This window comes from Vollenhovia emeryi, unplaced genomic scaffold (assembly GCF_000949405.1).
Source record: "Vollenhovia emeryi isolate VEMERY1.0 unplaced genomic scaffold, V.emery_V1.0 DF939175.1, whole genome shotgun sequence".
NCBI lineage: Eukaryota > Metazoa > Arthropoda > Insecta > Hymenoptera > Formicidae > Vollenhovia > Vollenhovia emeryi.
Genome location: NW_011967191.1, coordinates 810,398 through 827,827, shown reverse-complemented (window position 1 = coordinate 827,827; position 17,430 = coordinate 810,398). Strand labels below are relative to the sequence as shown.

The window sequence follows — 17,430 nt, the reverse complement described above, 5'->3', positions numbered from 1 at the left end:
CTTACCTCGTGCTGGTTTGCATCAGCTCGATCAGGTCCAAGAAGAGGACGTCCCGATTCTTATCGCAGAACCCATCGACAGAGTAGGATACCACGCCGGCGTAATGGAGAATTGCGAAACCGTCGCTGGTGTCTTGGAAGTGGGCGTGCTGCTTGGTTGCTCCCGCCAGTTTCTGCGGATACGATAATTTATTATACGTTACGTTAATTTGTAAAACTTTTAAACGCGCCGCGCCGCGGATACCTTCTTCAAGTCATCGTCGGCACCCGTGCTTCCGCCGTGCAACGTCGCACACACGTCGTCGAGGACCAGGAAGAGGCCGGGTGGCCTCTTGCCCTCGAGAAGCTCCACCACGATGGCATTATTGAAATAGTCTATTGGCGTCCACCTGATGTTCTCGGAAACGTATTCTTCCTGAAACGCGAAACAGAATCCGATTCTGTGTGATACGTTACAGAGGATAAAGATACACGGAGAGAATTTTCTCTTAAAATTTATCCTGAAAATCGTATCGATCGTGGGACAACGTGACATTTTGAACAACTTTACGAGTTTTTTGAAAAGTTACCATACATTTTATTAGTAAAATATATACTAACAGTAAGTATAATTACTAGTGAAGTGCATGGTAAAATTTCAAAAAACTTTGATAACATTCTTTGAAATGCCGCGTTGTCCCACAATTATAAAATTTTCAAGATAAATTTTCAAAGAAACTTTTCTCCGTATATATTTTTATCAAGATGAACAGAGGGTTTATTTTCAGCAAAGATAAATTACCAATTTCTAAAAGTCAATCTCTCAGTGAGAAATGATTCGTCGAAACGATGTCGAATCGACATCAATACTGCCGTCCTAATCTAAAAAGCAGTATCTCCATTTATTGGCCATTGTTAACTGGCTCACTTTCTATGTTTCTTAGAGAAATATGTCAAAATGACATGCTTCACTAAAAAGTAGTAACCATCAATTTACTACTTTTTTAACAAAAAATATGTCATGGCAATGTAAAATTATTGAAATAGAGAAGAAATGCTTTAATATGTAGAATTTATTTCAGAATTAATACATTTTTCGTGGTAGCCTAGCTGTAAGAACTTAAATGTGCGTTTTCTCGAAACTAACAGTCCGGGAGACACGGCTTTCTAAGTTCCCTGCCGGAAATAATTTTACAAAATTCTACAAAAAAATTAAATAAATATAACTGCCAGAATCTAAGAAACTCTGCGTAAAGTGTTATAAAAATTAACATGAAAATGCTAGAATTGGAACACTTTTGTTAATTTTTGTAATATTCTACAAGTAAACAGATGTTTTAATTCTGTAAGATTTTGTTTCTCAAATTGTTTGAACTAGTAAATTTTTGTACTATTTTTCACAAAATTGTACATTTTTATAAAATACTACTTGCAATAATTTCTTGATATTATTACAAGAATAAATGTTTCAACGAAGATATACAAATTTCTATTTCAAGTCAATTTTTTGTAGTTCTTTATAGAAATTTTTTCCGCTAGAATTAGGACGGCAGAATACTGTCAAATTAACATCGATCGACGAGTCATTTCTCGCTGGGCTGTGCATTAGGTATCACTGAAAACAGATATGCCAGACTGCTATACTTCCAACTGTGAATTAGTGATAATCCACCGATTGACTTTTCCCTGACGAAAATAATATGTTTATTAAAAGTTTATAAGAAGAGCAACATTAGGCTGGCAGATGATTGATTAGTTTGATTCCAAATTAATATTAAATTAGTTTATAACAAGTTTGTTTAAATGTAGGGTCACTGTTTTATTTGAGGTTTAAAAGACTTATTGAATTGTTTGTGAGATATAAATTTAAACATGGAGTTTTTTATGACACGTTCACGGTTACACGTGTTGAAATTGCGTTTAATGATACAACGTCAAACGTTTCCATTATAGTTTTCTAAGCGTTTGTAAAACGTTATTGTCAGTAAAGAATTAACCAGGTGTTTGCAACGTACTTCCAAACGGCGTAACCATCGATAAAACTCTTCGTAAACAATGTGACTATCGATAAAACTCTTCATGAATAAATATAAACATCATCTCTCACTGAAAATTTTCGCCAGGGTTTAGAGAGCAGCTAAAGCAACCCTTATTTCCTTGGCTTGCAGAATAGCACATTTATTTATCGCCGTCCACCTGTCGATCATATAACAAGCCAATGCTATCGGAAAGTGTTACAAAACTCGCAGCGCGTCATTGCTCGGGTAATTTAGATCGTCGGTCTAACTTTCGTGGAGGATATGCGCGGGTTGCGAGAGGCTCGCTCGTTCGTTACATCGAAAATACAGACTTAATTACGTGCCGCGCCGGTACCGCGCCGGTACCGCCGGGTATATCGCGCGCGTACAAGCGATTTATATCTCGCTTACCCGAGGCGATAGAAGGGAAAGGCGATATAGTAATAACGTGATTGCCCGGCGGTTTTAAAATCGCTTTCCATTTCAGCTCCAGCTGAACTCGAAGGTGCACCTCGCACCGCCAGCCGCCGCTGTCGGCGCGAAAACCGGTCGCCGCTACTTCAGCCCTTCCCATCCCGGTTTCGCAATATACTTAATTTGTCCCCAACATCCGCGTAATTATCGCGACACGCTGGTCAGCCAAATTTTTGAAAGTGCCCGCGACGCGAGTTTCGTCGACAGAATTCCGGCAGAAATAAGTAAAGCGGAATCTGCTAACAAGAACATAATCGAAATCCGTCCGTTCGGTTTCTGCCGGCAATTAACCGGTTGTTAGAAATTATACATCGCGAGATTAACGTAGACACGGATACGAGGGTCCGTTTCGATATCTGAGCAAATTTGCTGTCAATCCGTTGTCACATTGCGAAGGGCAGCTTGTTCGCGGACTCCCTCGTGGCGGGTGCGATTCGACGGTACAAAGGCGCGTTTGCGCGACGCACGTCGATAATGCAAGAGGCGCGGTTGTTCCGCTTCGAAAGCCGGGAGGCAATCCGTTCCTAAGTAAACAATTTTAGAGCTCGTCTTTGTGCTCACGAAGGTGTGCGATTCGCGGCCAGGTTTTTTTATCCGGTCTAGTTGCGGTCCGGACGATCGCGACACGCCGCGCCGCGGCCTGAAGAAGTGGCACGATTTTTTTCGTCGTGGCCTTTACTCGAGTTAACGACTCTTTTTCACGAGGCCTGCGGCCTCTTTTACGACGGCCGTGGTTCGGACACCGCTTCCGCCGCGCCGGATTGTTCCTCGGAGGAGTGCGCCGTGTAATCGCCCCGCCCGATTCCGTGTACACAGGCCAGACCCGGTCTTCAGAATCGGGGAGGGCACGTCCTGAGAGCTCGCGGCGTCTTCGCCAGTCGGTGCTCTCCATTTAGCGACACGAGACGACGCAGGCGTCAGTCTGTCTTTTTTCAGCATCCAGCGAGCAACGAGGATAAAATGACACACTTGCGCCAAGTTGTGTCGGTAAATGGAAAGCACCGAGTGTTCGCACGTTGCGCGAGCGAGCTTCCGCATTGTAAATAATACATCAGCGCGCGGGGGGATCGCTCGAGCCTCGAGCGGCGCTCGAGTGATTCGCGAATGAATGGTTCGCGTGATGGATAATTAATGCGCGCCAAATTTGCCGCGATTCTTTCGAAGCGGGTGCTTTCACTCCGCGCGTCTTGGTTGTTTCACCTACGCCTCTCGTCCGTCACGGCAGACTTTGTCCAGCTAAAGCGCCGCTTGTCAATTGTTACGATAATGTTAACAATATGAATAATATCGCGGCCGCTTTTGTTACGTTTCCAACATGAAATTGGCAATTTCTCACGCGTTTAATAACAAGATCCTGAGAGAGAGAAGAAAATAATAAAGAGCCACCGCGAGCGTTTAATTAGCCGCTTTCCCGGCCTCGCTGTGATAATTGCGATAAGCAAATTAGCCACGACCCGTTGATCACACGCAATTACTTTGTCGTGCGCGCGAGCTAATCGCATAAAACACACGAGGTAAAAGAAGCCGTGCGTTTCGGCGGCGGTTACGACCGCGCCGAAGTCGGTAAGTGCCCATTACGCGCTCGCGCCGAGTCGTAATGATCTGTTATTTCGCGGGCTCGTCTCTCATCCCGATTCGCGTAACGTAATGTCCACCCACGGTGGACCAGGCTCCAACATCGCGGACGCAGAGCCTTCGCTTCGCCAAGGAAAACGTGCGATTCTTGCCCAGTTGCGAAATTTTTGACTTTCTTCACCTACGTGTAACTCGACTCGCGGTAGGTCGGTTGCACGGCCTTAATTTGCTTGTTACCGATTATTAGAAACTAAGCAATACACAAACGTGGCCGTGTCGGCTCTGAGTTAGAGCCGGGTGCCAAGAAGAAGACAAAGAAGAAGAAGAGTCCACCCACGGTGTCGTTCGCGGCGCGGCTTTTTAATTTCCGTCTCGTCCGACGCGGGCGGCCGTGACGGCCGAGGAAAACGCGGAAACTCGCATCGAGCTGAGGGGAAAAAGCTATGCTTTCTAAAACTTTTCGAGTGAAATTTTCACTCGAATCATCGTGTCACCGACCACTCTATTCGAGCGAAAATATTTGCTCCGATAGTGTGAATTAATTCACTCCGAGACAAAAAGTGGAGTCGTTAGCGTTGCAAAATTCACTCCAACGTAAAGTGCATTCCGCCACTAGATGGCCGCCGAACTCGTGAATAAGACCACGATAGTGCGGCGTATGAGGAACCCCATCAGAGACCGGATCGGTTCTTCCGCGACGGTCAGCGGAATGAGCGAAACTGTCGCATAAATTATGGATTTTTAATACTGGCTGTGAATATTAAAATACAGCCTATATATGCGATGATCATAGTGAACAAACAATAGCGAAGCTCTCGTCCATGAATTTTATATTGCTAACGATAATCGATTGAAGTAAAACACTCTTTTCGGAGTGTTGGAGAATCAATCCAAGTACAGAATAAATAACGGCACTCTTTCAAAAAGTGAAATTGCACTCCATTCGGACTGGCAGTATTTTCATTATTTCATCGAGTGAAATCTCACTCTAAAAGAGTGAGATTCAACCCCTAAAAATTCAGACAGTAGGTATACACTTAAAAAATCATCCTGCAACCGCAGCAGCACTTTTCTGGGTACGAAAAAACATGGACAAAAAATAACTGAGATATACGGGTGTACTAAAACTACCGAATGTCCTTTCAATCACAGATTCTTGAGAAAATTTCAAGTAAAAAATTCTAATAAAAAAGTGTCGAGGCTATAATAGTTATTTAAATAATAAGCGATTATATCTCACAAATGATATAGGCTTGAGATTTCGCGCGCTCAGGCCGACCGTCAGTTTTCGAAAATAATTAAGTTTTGGAACTTAATTTTTTGTATTAAATTACCACGTTCAACGTTCTGAGTACTTTGAAGATCTTATCGGAGAAAACTGCCAGGTCAACTTATTTAATACAGAAATACAGAAAATTAAGTTCCAAAACTTTCAATTACTTTCGAAAACTGACGGTTGGGACGCGGTTTCGACCCCACTGACGTCGATTCGACGTTAGTGTTCTTACTGGGTGAGTATGCTATTTTTTTAAGTGCGCGGGAGAGAACAAAGGGAGGCGCGGTGTGTCATTCGTTCGATCCGCGGACAGAGTTAACGATCGTATCCTCCATTTGCGTTCGTTTGACGCGTCCATCCGCGACCGCATCGTTTCCTATTGTCCGCTTCACCTCCGACCTTCTACCTTGCGCGCTTACGCGTAGACGCCGCGGCCGGTAACCGACGGATGCGCGCTCTGATTTCCGCGCGGCTTCGCGGAATGCGTCCACGAATGCATTGTCGTGTCGGTCCCCGGCGTGGCATCCGTCGCGAGTGCACCGAGGACGCGCCGCGAATGCAGCGCGGATTGCTTTTGCCCGTAAGCGCCAACGCCAACAATTTCCGGCTATTTTCTCAAAGCGGATTCCGTTAGACGAGACAATAATTAAAATAGCGCCTCGCTTAACGCACGCATACGTGAACAATGCCGCGCGCAAGGATATGTGTCGACCCACATTCCACATCTTATTCTCTGTTATTAGACTTGATTAATGTTTTTTTTCTTCCTTTATAAGAATAATCCCGCCTGTGTAGCTTTTGTCGCGCGCAGAATTGAACTTATTATTAGATTCCTCGCGATGGAGGTGGCTGCTGCAAAGGAATTTCCTTGCAAAGGGCAGGAGTCGACCACTTTTTTTTTTTTTATCATAATCTCAACACGGAAACTAAGAAAATTATTCGTCTTGGATTCGTTGAAAGCACATTGAATGCAATATTAAAATATTAATTCTTGTTGCCTTTTAATTCGAATACCGGCCTCCTCGGTTATCCCACATTCTAGAAACACTCCAGTTTTTTACACCTCTACGCGAAAACAAGACACTAATGCACACGCCACGCACACGCTTGTTTCGAATTAACATTAATGAGCTAGAAAAAGGTCGCGACGAGCAAACTAATTAGATCGGGAGTCACAGATGCTTCTCGTGGGAAACTACGCTTTATTGTTGCCGGAATTGCTGGCTTTGGCGGGAGGGGAAGGGCGTGTATAAAAACGTAGATAATGGAGAAGACGGATGTGTGTATTCTGGGTTAACGGCGGTGAAAATGAAGCGAGAAGGAGAGAAAGAGAGAAAGAGAGTGAGGGAGGGGGGAGGGAGAGGAAGAGGAAGCGAAGTCCCTTCTCGATTTTGCGAGAAACCGCCGGATTCGCGCGACAGTTGGATGCCAAATGTCAAATGCCATTTTCGCTCGAGTTGCCTTCTTCCTGCGTTAAAGAAACGCAGGTAAGGATTTGTAGCTGCGGTCTATTTACGTTGAAGATTTCAATTTTCTACATGGAACATGTACAAACTTTTCATATCTAATTTTTCTGCGACGAGTAAGAATTTCAACACAAAGAGAAAGCCATTCTTAATTTTGACAAGGAATTTCCGCTCGCTATCGTCGTGTAAGGCTCCAGTGTGTATTATAAATAACGTAATTTCGTCTATTACGTTCGGTAAACGGCATTGCGCAATAGAAATTATACCGCGAAATGAAAACTATAAAGAATATGTCAGGGTACAGGCACAATTATCACTTGAATTTCAGAGCCTTCGTTGTCCTTCGCCAGAACATAAAGTTAACTGTATTCTTATCGCGGACACGCATCGGGAACGCGAAAGATGTCATCCTGGTATATCTGCGAGAAATTCAATGGTCACCGTCGTTGCGGCAACGTTGACTTTATTACGAGGTACACGGCCATTACACTAATCGCGTAGACAGATGAAGCCAATCTAGGAGCGCATTCGCGGAGCAGCGACAACTTCCTCGCGGCATTGAGGGAAAACAACTCAATTTGCAAGCACGATCCTCGTAACGCGTTCAAAACACTAGTGGAGAACTGCGCGCTTGAGGCGCGAGCGGTACGCGACGACGTAAAGTGAATTTTTCGGAGACGTAAGAACGGACGTGTATCAAAACTGGAGATTGCACATTGTTAAAATTGACCTTGTTTGCGAGAAGATACGCTTGACAGGTGCGTTTCCGCCGAGCCACGTGCGCCGCGAAAAGGATTTAAAAGCCGCCGGGGACGAGAGATACGCGACCAATCGAGTACCCCGTGGCGCGAGGAGTGGTGGAAGCCGCACGTGGGAAGAACAAGAGAGAAAGAGAGACGGCGATCGCTTCACTTAGCTATTTCATTACCTTCACCCGATCCTTGGCTGCAGTGCACACGGAGCCGCGATCACGTTTTGTTCCTCGCCGCGAATGGTACCGATCGGCGCGATTCTCGCGCACACGCGGACGAATGGACCGCGCGTTACATAATAAAAAGACCGAGTGATCCGTTTGCCGAGCAAGAACAACGATCGCGGATTTCTGCGGATAGAGAAAAGGCGACAATCGTGGACGATCGTCCGAGGCGCTGGCTCCAGCGAGATCGCGTGTTCGTTGCCCCGTGAGTCTCAGGTACGTTCTAACGCCTAGCAGTCGATTAGTATCGATTAATTAATACGTATTATTGTTATTAATTAATTGCATCGAGCTGGCATTGTCTTCCTTGAACCTCTCGTTTCTAAGTACATCGACGGTAACGATCTCTCGTGACTCGCTGCGACCGAACGAGACAATTTCCGCGATTTACGTCCTCGCGAAATGATCGATTTAGATAGCGTGACGGGAACAAGGCAAAGAAGATTCGTCATGTACAATCACGTACGGACGTGGAAGTGGCCGGTATTCAGATTTTATCGTCTCGCGGTTACCCCCGTGCCGCTATTACGAGATGAAACCTCGCTCGTAAAGCTCGGCGGACTTAAAAATCTCGTCTCACGTGTGGCGTCACCGGCGATCTGCGAAGGTACGAAGCGCGCGTTTCGAGCTGTTTAGGATGCGGCGAGTGGTCGGCGAGACGGGAATTGTGCGACCTGTTCGTCATCTGTGAAATGCGACGTTCTCTATGTACAGTGATGGACAGACTGGCTGCGACAGTTTTTTTAATAAGTTTAGGAACGCTGAATTAGATTCAGGGGGTCAATCTTAAACTATAGTGAAAATGCTAACAATGAGTAGCTTTGCCTCTCGCTAACTTTAGAAAGAGACAACCCTTATAGTAGCACAGTGCATTGGCTAAACATTGGGTCCAATGTTGGTTGTATTATCGATGCATTGGCCGATATTGTTCAACGTAAAACCAATATCGGCCATGGAATAAATGTAAATATTGCACGATAATCATTATATAATATTAGATTTATATTGGAAGTGCATTGGCCAATAACAATGCAATAACAATATTGGTCTAATATTGGACCAATATTGCTAAATATTGGCTAAGTAAGAAAAGGCGTCCATCTTACAATATCGGACCAATATTGGGAATACTATAATAGATTTACAGTATTTTCCAATATTGCGCCGATATATATTGTGCTACTAGGGAAAGCTGCTCACTTTTATAATTTTCGCTATATCACGGAAAGAAAAATGTAGCTGCCACAGCTAAAAACTGCACGTGGCAACTGAATTTCAATTGTAAAATATGGACACACTAATATTTAGCTGTGATAACTAAATATTTTGACACTGTGTCTATTGTATTAGGTGCGACAGTATAAACCGTTTGAAGTAGTTTATAAATTTATAGTTATGGCAGCAAAATATTTTTAGCAAACCACGATTAGAGCTACTGTATCGAACGTTGTTTTTTCAGCGATTGTAAGATACAGAATTGACCCCCAGGTTTACGTTCCAAAATCCAAAACATTTTCTCCGAGGAAAATTTTACTTGAGAAATAGATCGAAAACTCTTAAAATGATTTCGGAACGGCCGCCGAGGAAAATATTTCTCGGAAAAGAAGATTTTGGAACGTAACCCTGAAATGCACGTTCCCAAACTCATAAAAAAAAAACGAGTGTCGCAACCATTCTGTCCATCACTGTGCGTACGCTTGCGGAAATGATACGACTCACGAATGAAATAAATCCTCGCTGTCGCGAGACATCTCGTGAAACATTTCGCGGAGAAGAAGAGGAAGGGAAATAATGAGGCGATCTCGAAAGCGAGTCTGCGCCTATGCGAATTGCGTCGTGATATCAAGCATCACGCAAGTCGATATTCATTTATAGATACTTCGCAACATGCTAGCGCGCGCTAGATTAAACCGCTCGCTGTCCGCCAATATTCTTTAATGAAACTTAATTGCTCCGCGTTGTGAAACGCCGTCGCGACTGCAGCTGGAACAAAGAGCAGCCACAGAGTCGTAATCAAACGAGCCTCGTAAACGTTTCTTTAAACGTTCGCTTAATTCTCATCTCGACAAATTTGATTAGCGTTAAAAGGAAGGTTGAAAGGAGAGAATAATCGAAGCGCCTGGTCGCCTCGTCTTCGGCGCTGATCGATCGCTTCGTATCAATCGTTTTTCAAACGTCCCTCTGCCCCTAGAAGAAGAGTTTGGCGTCCTCCGTAGGATGTACGGGGAGGAAAAAGGGCGCGCGAGGTGACTTTGATTCGCCCGCGAAAAGGCGAGCGAAAAGGCGAGGGTTACGTAAAGGACCAATTAAGTGCCCGCGCCGCCCGTTTTCGTGTCCGCTGCGGGACAATCGTGATCGATCTATCAAAGCGGCGCGATGACTCGCGCGTTTTCAGACGGGAGATCATTTCCTGCGCGGCGAACGGAAGGAGAAAAGGCGCGGCGCTCCAGTTGCGGTTTATTTTCCTTTTTTCTCCCAGTGAACGGCACGTAACACTTTTATTTTAGCAGGACGCGGCAACCGACATTCGCGGACGGGCGCCACGCCGAATAATGGTCGTCAATTATCGCTTTCCGCGTCGTACGGCCGAGTGTACTATTTCTGTTCGCCATTGTGAAATTCTTCTCCCCCCGTCGCGACGGGATTTCGTAACGCGCGCCCAAGGAGCGAAGAAGGAAAGGACGATGACGTCGGCTCGTTTCAGCTCGTTCGAAGGGACTGAAGCGATTGATCCAACGGGATAAAGTTTACACGCGCTCCCCCCCAAGTCGTCTTGAGATAATTTAAGGAGATACTTAGACAATATATCCCGGAGGGGGCCTTGACCACGCTCTCACTTTCGTTCGAGTGTGAATTTAATTGCACCTCCGCCTTCCTCGCCCGAGCCGATCGACGATCGGCGAACGATAACGCGCCCCGCGAGTATTTACGTAAGAACGGCAAGTGCCCGTAAGTATGGCGTGGGAGTCGACCAGTTCGCATGCAACCGGCAACGTTTTCCTCGACTTTCTAAGCTCCGATAGCGCGATACTTGGCTGACCATCGTCCGTTGTGCGTGATTTTACGCGCGGCGATATGATCGAAGAGCTCGCGCTGCACCGATAATCTCGAATCCATCTCGAAACGGCCGTTTACCGGGAATCCCCGCGCCGTGAAAAAGTATCTCCGAAATGACATTCATTCCGCTCGACGCCAAGGAAAGCGAACCAACGTCGCGAAAGGAAGAAAGAGACTTTCGATCGTACATTGATCCCGTTCGCCGTCCGCGCACGATTATGAATACTAATTAATAGTGAAATCGGCCAGGCACGCGTCACCGATTTCGCCCTCTTACAACTCAATGCCTTTATTTACGGGCGGACTCCTTTGTCTTATCGTAGACGTAATGCATCGCGATATTGCAACGTCATAAATTTTTCATCGCGAGCAGAACAATATAAAGGTTAATTAAAAACCTGCCGGTGTAATATTCGATACGCGAGTTACTATTCCCAGTGAGAAATCTAATGAATAATTACTTTCATAAACAATTGTAATGATATCGCGATGAATATTTATATCCTCTACCATAAAAAAAGCCACAATTATTACACAAGTTTTGCTCATATAATAATGAATTAAAAATAAAAAAGCAAAATGTATTTCGCTACTATATTGTATCTAATCTGTATTATGTGTACACCCACAGAAGAAAATTTTCGGATCCAATGCTATTACACTTGAATGTATCATAAAATAGGATCGACATAGCGCTAATCATATTTATTATAGAGAGAAATAAATGTTTTAATCTTAAATGAAAAATTCTAAAATCTAGAATAAAATAATATCGTCTTTTGTCGTATATCGTGGTGTCAACTTTATGCGTTGTAAAAGATGGAGGGAAAATTTATTTTAAACGCAAGAATATATAAACTCACATTTATATAAGTTACTCTTGTCTCAATATAGTAAGTCAATCTTTTTTTAATTCGATAGAGGAGAATAAGAATTATTTTTTGATACTGTCTTATTTTTATACTAAATGAGGTTGTGAGAAATATAAATGCGTCAAGAACATTTTTGTCTCGGTAACAGAATGAGCCCTTTTTGAGTGTGTAAAATAGTGAAAGCTAGGATATAATATCGACAAACCGACGAGACGTCGTTAAAGCAACAGGCGGCTCAACAAATTGTCGATTTGTCTCAAGTACTTTTCTATACCCGGTAAAAACTTTTTTCATGCACGAGTATGCATAAATATTTGGTATTATATAAAGTTATATAAGAAATATGTCCATACATATTTTTACATTGTATATTTCTATATAATTTTATACAATTCTATACAGTTCTGTCTGTATAATGTATAAATCTATAATTTTATAGATTTATACATGCTTTTATATGACAAATTTTTAAAAAATATGTATGGACATGTTTGATGTATATTTTTATATAATTTCATACATTCATGCATGATTTTTGCAAAAATTTTGACCGGGTAGTATTAAACAGCTGTAAGTATTAATTTAGACGTGAAACATTTAAAATTTTGTGTCATTAATATACAACAAAAAACTTATATTAAGTAAGATAATATTAACTAAGATGAGTAAATACGAAAGAGAACTGAAAAGAATTGCATGTAATAAAAGAAATATTTACGGTGCTGAAATTAAATTGGAATGAGTATAGACGTACACATTTATACATACGTGGAAAATGTATATGTGTTCTACATGTGTCTAAATTTATATGGGAAGGCATCAGTGATTCCTAGTGCACGTATCACACTGTTTTGTTTTCATACTTTCCAAGCCTACAGATATTCCCTATTCGTTAATTTCTTCACAGGCTATTACTTCTTAAATATTTCTTCTCGTATACCTTCCGCGCGGACGTAACTGTATCGTCGACTATTTATGAATCCCCGTTTGCAGTCGAATTATTCGTTCCAGTCTCGTATGCGCGGAGGCTGCGACAATAAATTCTCCTCGTCCTACTTTGCCGTCGTTTCGTCTTCGTTTGCTCGCGAGATCTACATACGGCAGTGGCGAGCGGACGCGATGCGACTCATAGATCGTGGGTCCGTCTGGCACACGACCGGCCTACACTCTTCGATATGAAAAATCGCGTCATTCTCGGTGCTTTCCATTTACCGACACAAGTTGACACAAGTATTTTGTCCTTGTTGTTCACTGGATCTTGAAAAAAGGCAGACTGACGCTTGTGTCGACTTGCGCCTCTAAATGGACAGCACCATCTGAATGCCGAGCTCTTTTAACTTCGCGCTGCACTTTGCGCGACATTAGATAAGCCGGACAGGAGAATTTTACATGACGTGAAAATTCGAGCGCAGACGCGATTGATAGATGGTCTTTCGCGTTTTAGCCAGACATTCATTAATTAGAACTGAAAACGCCACAATGGACGATGAGTAACAAATCTGTCTTGTTCTATTTCAACTGGCTCGCCCACGAATTGTAATAAAGCGGCGTATAGATCCATCATTCTACTCGCGCGATACTTTACGATCGATGTAACATTTTGCAAATAGCTCTTCAATTCGAGTCAGCAAAGTCTTATTTTCCTGCACGAAATTTGTCGGGTCTTTCGGTCGCCGTTATTTGAAAATTGGCCAAGAGAGTCGTGACATCCGACTATCAAGTAGAGACGATACTTTCCTGAGAGAATTTAGATTTAGATCTTATAGCGATCATTAACGTTTCAGAAAAAAAAACCATCAGACTCTCCCTGCCATTTCCTGTTCTTTCAAGCTTCCTGGCGGAAATTCCAAAGATGTTCTTTACCGATTACGATCAAGGGGAAACCGCGCGGTTTCGATTATTCTCCGACCGCAATGAAAGACTCGCGAACGAACCTGTAACTTTCTCGAAAATTAAGCATATTTACTTGGACTTTCTGCGTCTTCGCGAGATGTAGAAGGTGAGATAATGAGCGTTCACATGGACGCAATTAAACGATGTACAAGTTCCGGTTGTCTGAATAGAAAAATTGATCGGCAAGTTCGAATACGAGGGGTAGACCGCCGACTAAAATCACCACTGCCTACTAATGCTTAGGCATTACTTTATCTTATCTTATTTTATCTTTGTAATGTCCCAGCAAGGCCCAAACTAATGCCCACGCTGAGAGAATTTTCTTTTAAAGTGTATCCTGAAAATCATGTAATCGTGGGACAGCATGGCATTTCGAAGAAGTTTTATGGGAGTTTTTTGAAATTTTACTAGTAATTATAATTAATATACTCTCTAAAGGTCAATCAGTGGATTGTCACTGAAAATAGTGAATAGTCACCGATTTACAGGCTGCGATTTTCAACTTAACCGCGAATCAGTGACTATTCACTGTTTTCAGTGATAATTCGCCGGTCAATTTTTAGAGAGTACATCTTATTAGTAAAATGTATGGTAAAATTTGAAGAAACTCTCATAAAGTTTTTCGAAATGCTACACTGAGAAAAATGTCCGATTAAACGAATAATCCAATTACATAATAACAAACGGACATACTATTTAATTGGTTTAGCCGATGGAACTTTTTCTCAGTGTACGCTGTCCCACAATTACATCAATTATCAGGGTAAATTTTATAAGAGAAAATTCTCTCCGTGCAGTAACGCCCAGTAATGCCGCGAATCTGTACACCACAATGCCCTCAGCGGTTCAACCCCTCGCGCGAATATGTACGGAAATAATATACAATTTCGATCTGGCCAAAGTTAATCAGCCAGTTAACTTAACGATATCGTAATTCAGCAAGGTAGCGCGGTCGAGTCGCGTCAATTGCGTCACGGCGAGAGGGGAAAATTGCTAGTTGGCATGGAAAAGAGTCGCACGCGTGTAAAATGCGGTGCGCCGATGACGTCGAGGCGAAATGTCAGGGCGCGCGATTCGGTAAGCGCCGCTGGTGAGAACCGCCGCTTGACAGGTCGGCTCACGGCCGACTCCCCACGTGGAGAGTCGCACGCTCCGCTTCATCGAGCCGAGCACGTTCACCAGGGCAACGATTGCACTTGCACTTTTTAAGAGAACCTGTTCGCTCCGTGCCGGAGCCACACCCACGGTGCGCCGCGATGGTGAATCGGCGTGTAGACCTCGCGAGAGAGCGCGTGGCTCGCCAAAGAAGGGACTCGCCCCGTTATATCGCGGTTGCACTGTACTTCTGCCGGGCGAACGGTAACGCGAGATTACCGCGCACCTTCTGTTATCCGTCATACGGTGACGGACAGACGCGACGCTGTTTTTCAAACGAGTTTAGAAACGCGCGTTTAGATTCAGGCCTTAGGTCCCGAAACATTTTCTCCGGGGAAAATTTCCCTCGAGAAGTAGATCGGAAACGTTCGAGATGGTCTCGGAATAGCCATCGGGTAAAATATTCCTCGGAGAAGAAGATTTGGGAAACGTAACCCTGAATCGTGCACGTTCCTAAACGTTTCATTGAAAAAAAAGTGTTGCAACCTTCCTGTCCATCACTGTACACCATGAGGCATCACTGATGCCTTCCCATATGAATTCGTGCTTAAGATAATATGGCAAGGCATCAGTGTACATATCGTACCCGCTTCGTTTGCTTAAATACGTCTATCGCGCGAGTACATCTGTTTCGCGAAACCGGTTTGATAACATCCCTCCGTATCCACTCGGTTACACTTTGCTCGGCTCCATGTCCTTTATTTACTGTATTCTCGGATGTAGCTTTCTCGATGTAGGCCGCTATCGCGATCGAATTACTCAACGTTATTACAGTAATGCGTAGATCGCTGCTTGTTGAATTTATATCGGAGATTTGTCTTACTTTCGCGATATTATTTCTGCCTTGAAAACCTTTCACTGATTGTAAAACATGATCTAGGAAATATTCAGTTTCAGAAATCTCCTTGGAGATTTTCTACGCTATACGGAGAAACAGCCGTGTGTTCTCGGCCAGCGCGATTAGCACCTCGGTTAAATTGCTTTCGTAATCGGTTATAATATCATTCTGTACCACATACTGTCATTTTTCTTAAGTCAATTCGCCATCACTGTCGCTCGATAATTATTCCTGGCTTTATTTCTGATAAAAACCGATAAAGTAATGTACATCTCTTAATATATTTCTACATGGGAGGCGATACGAGAAAATTTCAAAGAATAGTGGAGAAAGCAGTGAGCAAAACCGAAAAAGTTTCCAACGATTCGCCGCGGGAATGGAAAAAGGTTGTAATTATTCGGCCGGCACGGGTACTTTCACGGCCGGAAGAAAAAAAAAGAAACAATTTTATTCGCTCTTTAGGAAGGTTGTTTTTGCGATCGCCAATTGTCGAGCGCTAGGATTGATTGTTGACAATTAGACCCGAGAATTGTCTCTCGCTTGAATAGAGTCTCACGAGTCGTCCGTGCAATATCGATACCGGCCCGATAATTTATAATTCGATTCACGTGGCGCGGAAATGCGTGAGGTTTCAGCCCTATTTAGTCCGAGATGTATCGCTTCCTCGACTATTCTAATAACGTTAGTAGAACGGAAAGTAGGACATCGTTCGGATCTAAAGTAAAGATTTCAATATCACGGGGCTCAGTTTGATGATGCAGCGAGTGTAAATACACCCTCAGAAAGGATTTCTGTTGCCGAGACAAAAATATTCTTGTCGCATTTATATTTCTCACAATCTCGTTTAGTATAATAAGACGATATCAAGATAAAATCAATAATTCCTATTCTTCTCTATCGGATTAAAAAAGATTGACTCACTATATTGGGACAAGAGTAACTTATATAGATGCAAGTTTATACATTCTTGCGTTTAGAATAAATTTTCCCTCCATCTTACAACGCACGAAATTGGCACCGCAATATTCGACGAAAGATGATACTGTCATTTTATTCTAAATTTTAGAATTTTTCATTTAAGATTAAAATATTCCTTTCTCTACAATAAATAAGATTGGCGCTATATCGATCCTATTTTACGATACATTGAAGGGTGATAGCATTGGATTCGGAAATTTTTTCTGTAGGTGTGTGAAAATAATGGCTCGCCTCGACGTAGTACCGTGCGAAAGATGAAAAACCTCCGAAAGAGTGAGATAAAATATCTCTCGGAGTAAAACTCCCCGCGGATCCGGGGGAAACGCTGCGGAATTAATAATTAATTAAGCCAGGTGACCAGAGAGGCAAAGGTCCTGACAGTTGCATTGTGAAGTAAGCTTCTTGCCGCGCCATTCAACCTTGCATCTCGGTACCTCGATTGTGCGCAAGGTGAGTGCATTATCCGAGGAAATAATCCCCCGATCCCGTTCAATTATTGCACCATCGGAGAGGAGAGCTCGATGCTTATTGGAACGTGTCGTCGTGCCCGGCGGGCGATTATCATTCCGCGGCTGAACTGGCGTAAAATTTATAGAAACGACTTGATCCGACGCGTCAAACGCCGGATTCGTTTCCAGCTCGCCGCTCGCCGACGCCGCACAAAGCGTTTTGAAGAGACAATGCCCGCCGCGTTTCGTAGCTCGGGCTCGAATCGAGCCGGGCAGATATATCGACCCGTACCGAGTCGAGTTTATTGCGACAGAGTCGGGAGATCGGAAAACTATCGCGCCAACAACTATCAAGTGGCAAAAGTGTAACGAGTCGCTATTCGGCTTGATTCGCCACTTCTCTCTCTCTCTCTCTCTCTCTCTCT

At 43.5% G+C, this 17,430-nt stretch overlaps 2 protein-coding genes across 2 annotated transcripts in view; one reads left to right on the top strand and one right to left on the bottom strand.

Annotated features, from left to right (window-relative positions):
• The window catches only part of LOC105563451 (unconventional myosin-Ie-like), a 40,193-nt gene that overhangs the window by 5,814 nt on the left and 16,949 nt on the right, over nucleotides 1-17,430 (bottom strand). The window contains exons 11-12 of the mRNA XM_012015059.1: nucleotides 244-414; nucleotides 6-172 (exon numbers count right to left, since the gene is read on the bottom strand). Coding sequence (XP_011870449.1) covers nucleotides 6-172; nucleotides 244-414 — 338 coding nt within the window. The remainder of the gene's footprint in view (nucleotides 1-5; nucleotides 173-243; nucleotides 415-17,430) is intronic.
• Nucleotides 7,672-17,430, top strand: part of LOC105563450 — a 13,884-nt gene continuing 4,125 nt past the window's right edge. Inside the window, exon 1 of the mRNA XM_012015058.1 lies at nucleotides 7,672-7,979. The gene's annotated coding sequence lies outside the window, so the exon portion shown is untranslated. The remainder of the gene's footprint in view (nucleotides 7,980-17,430) is intronic.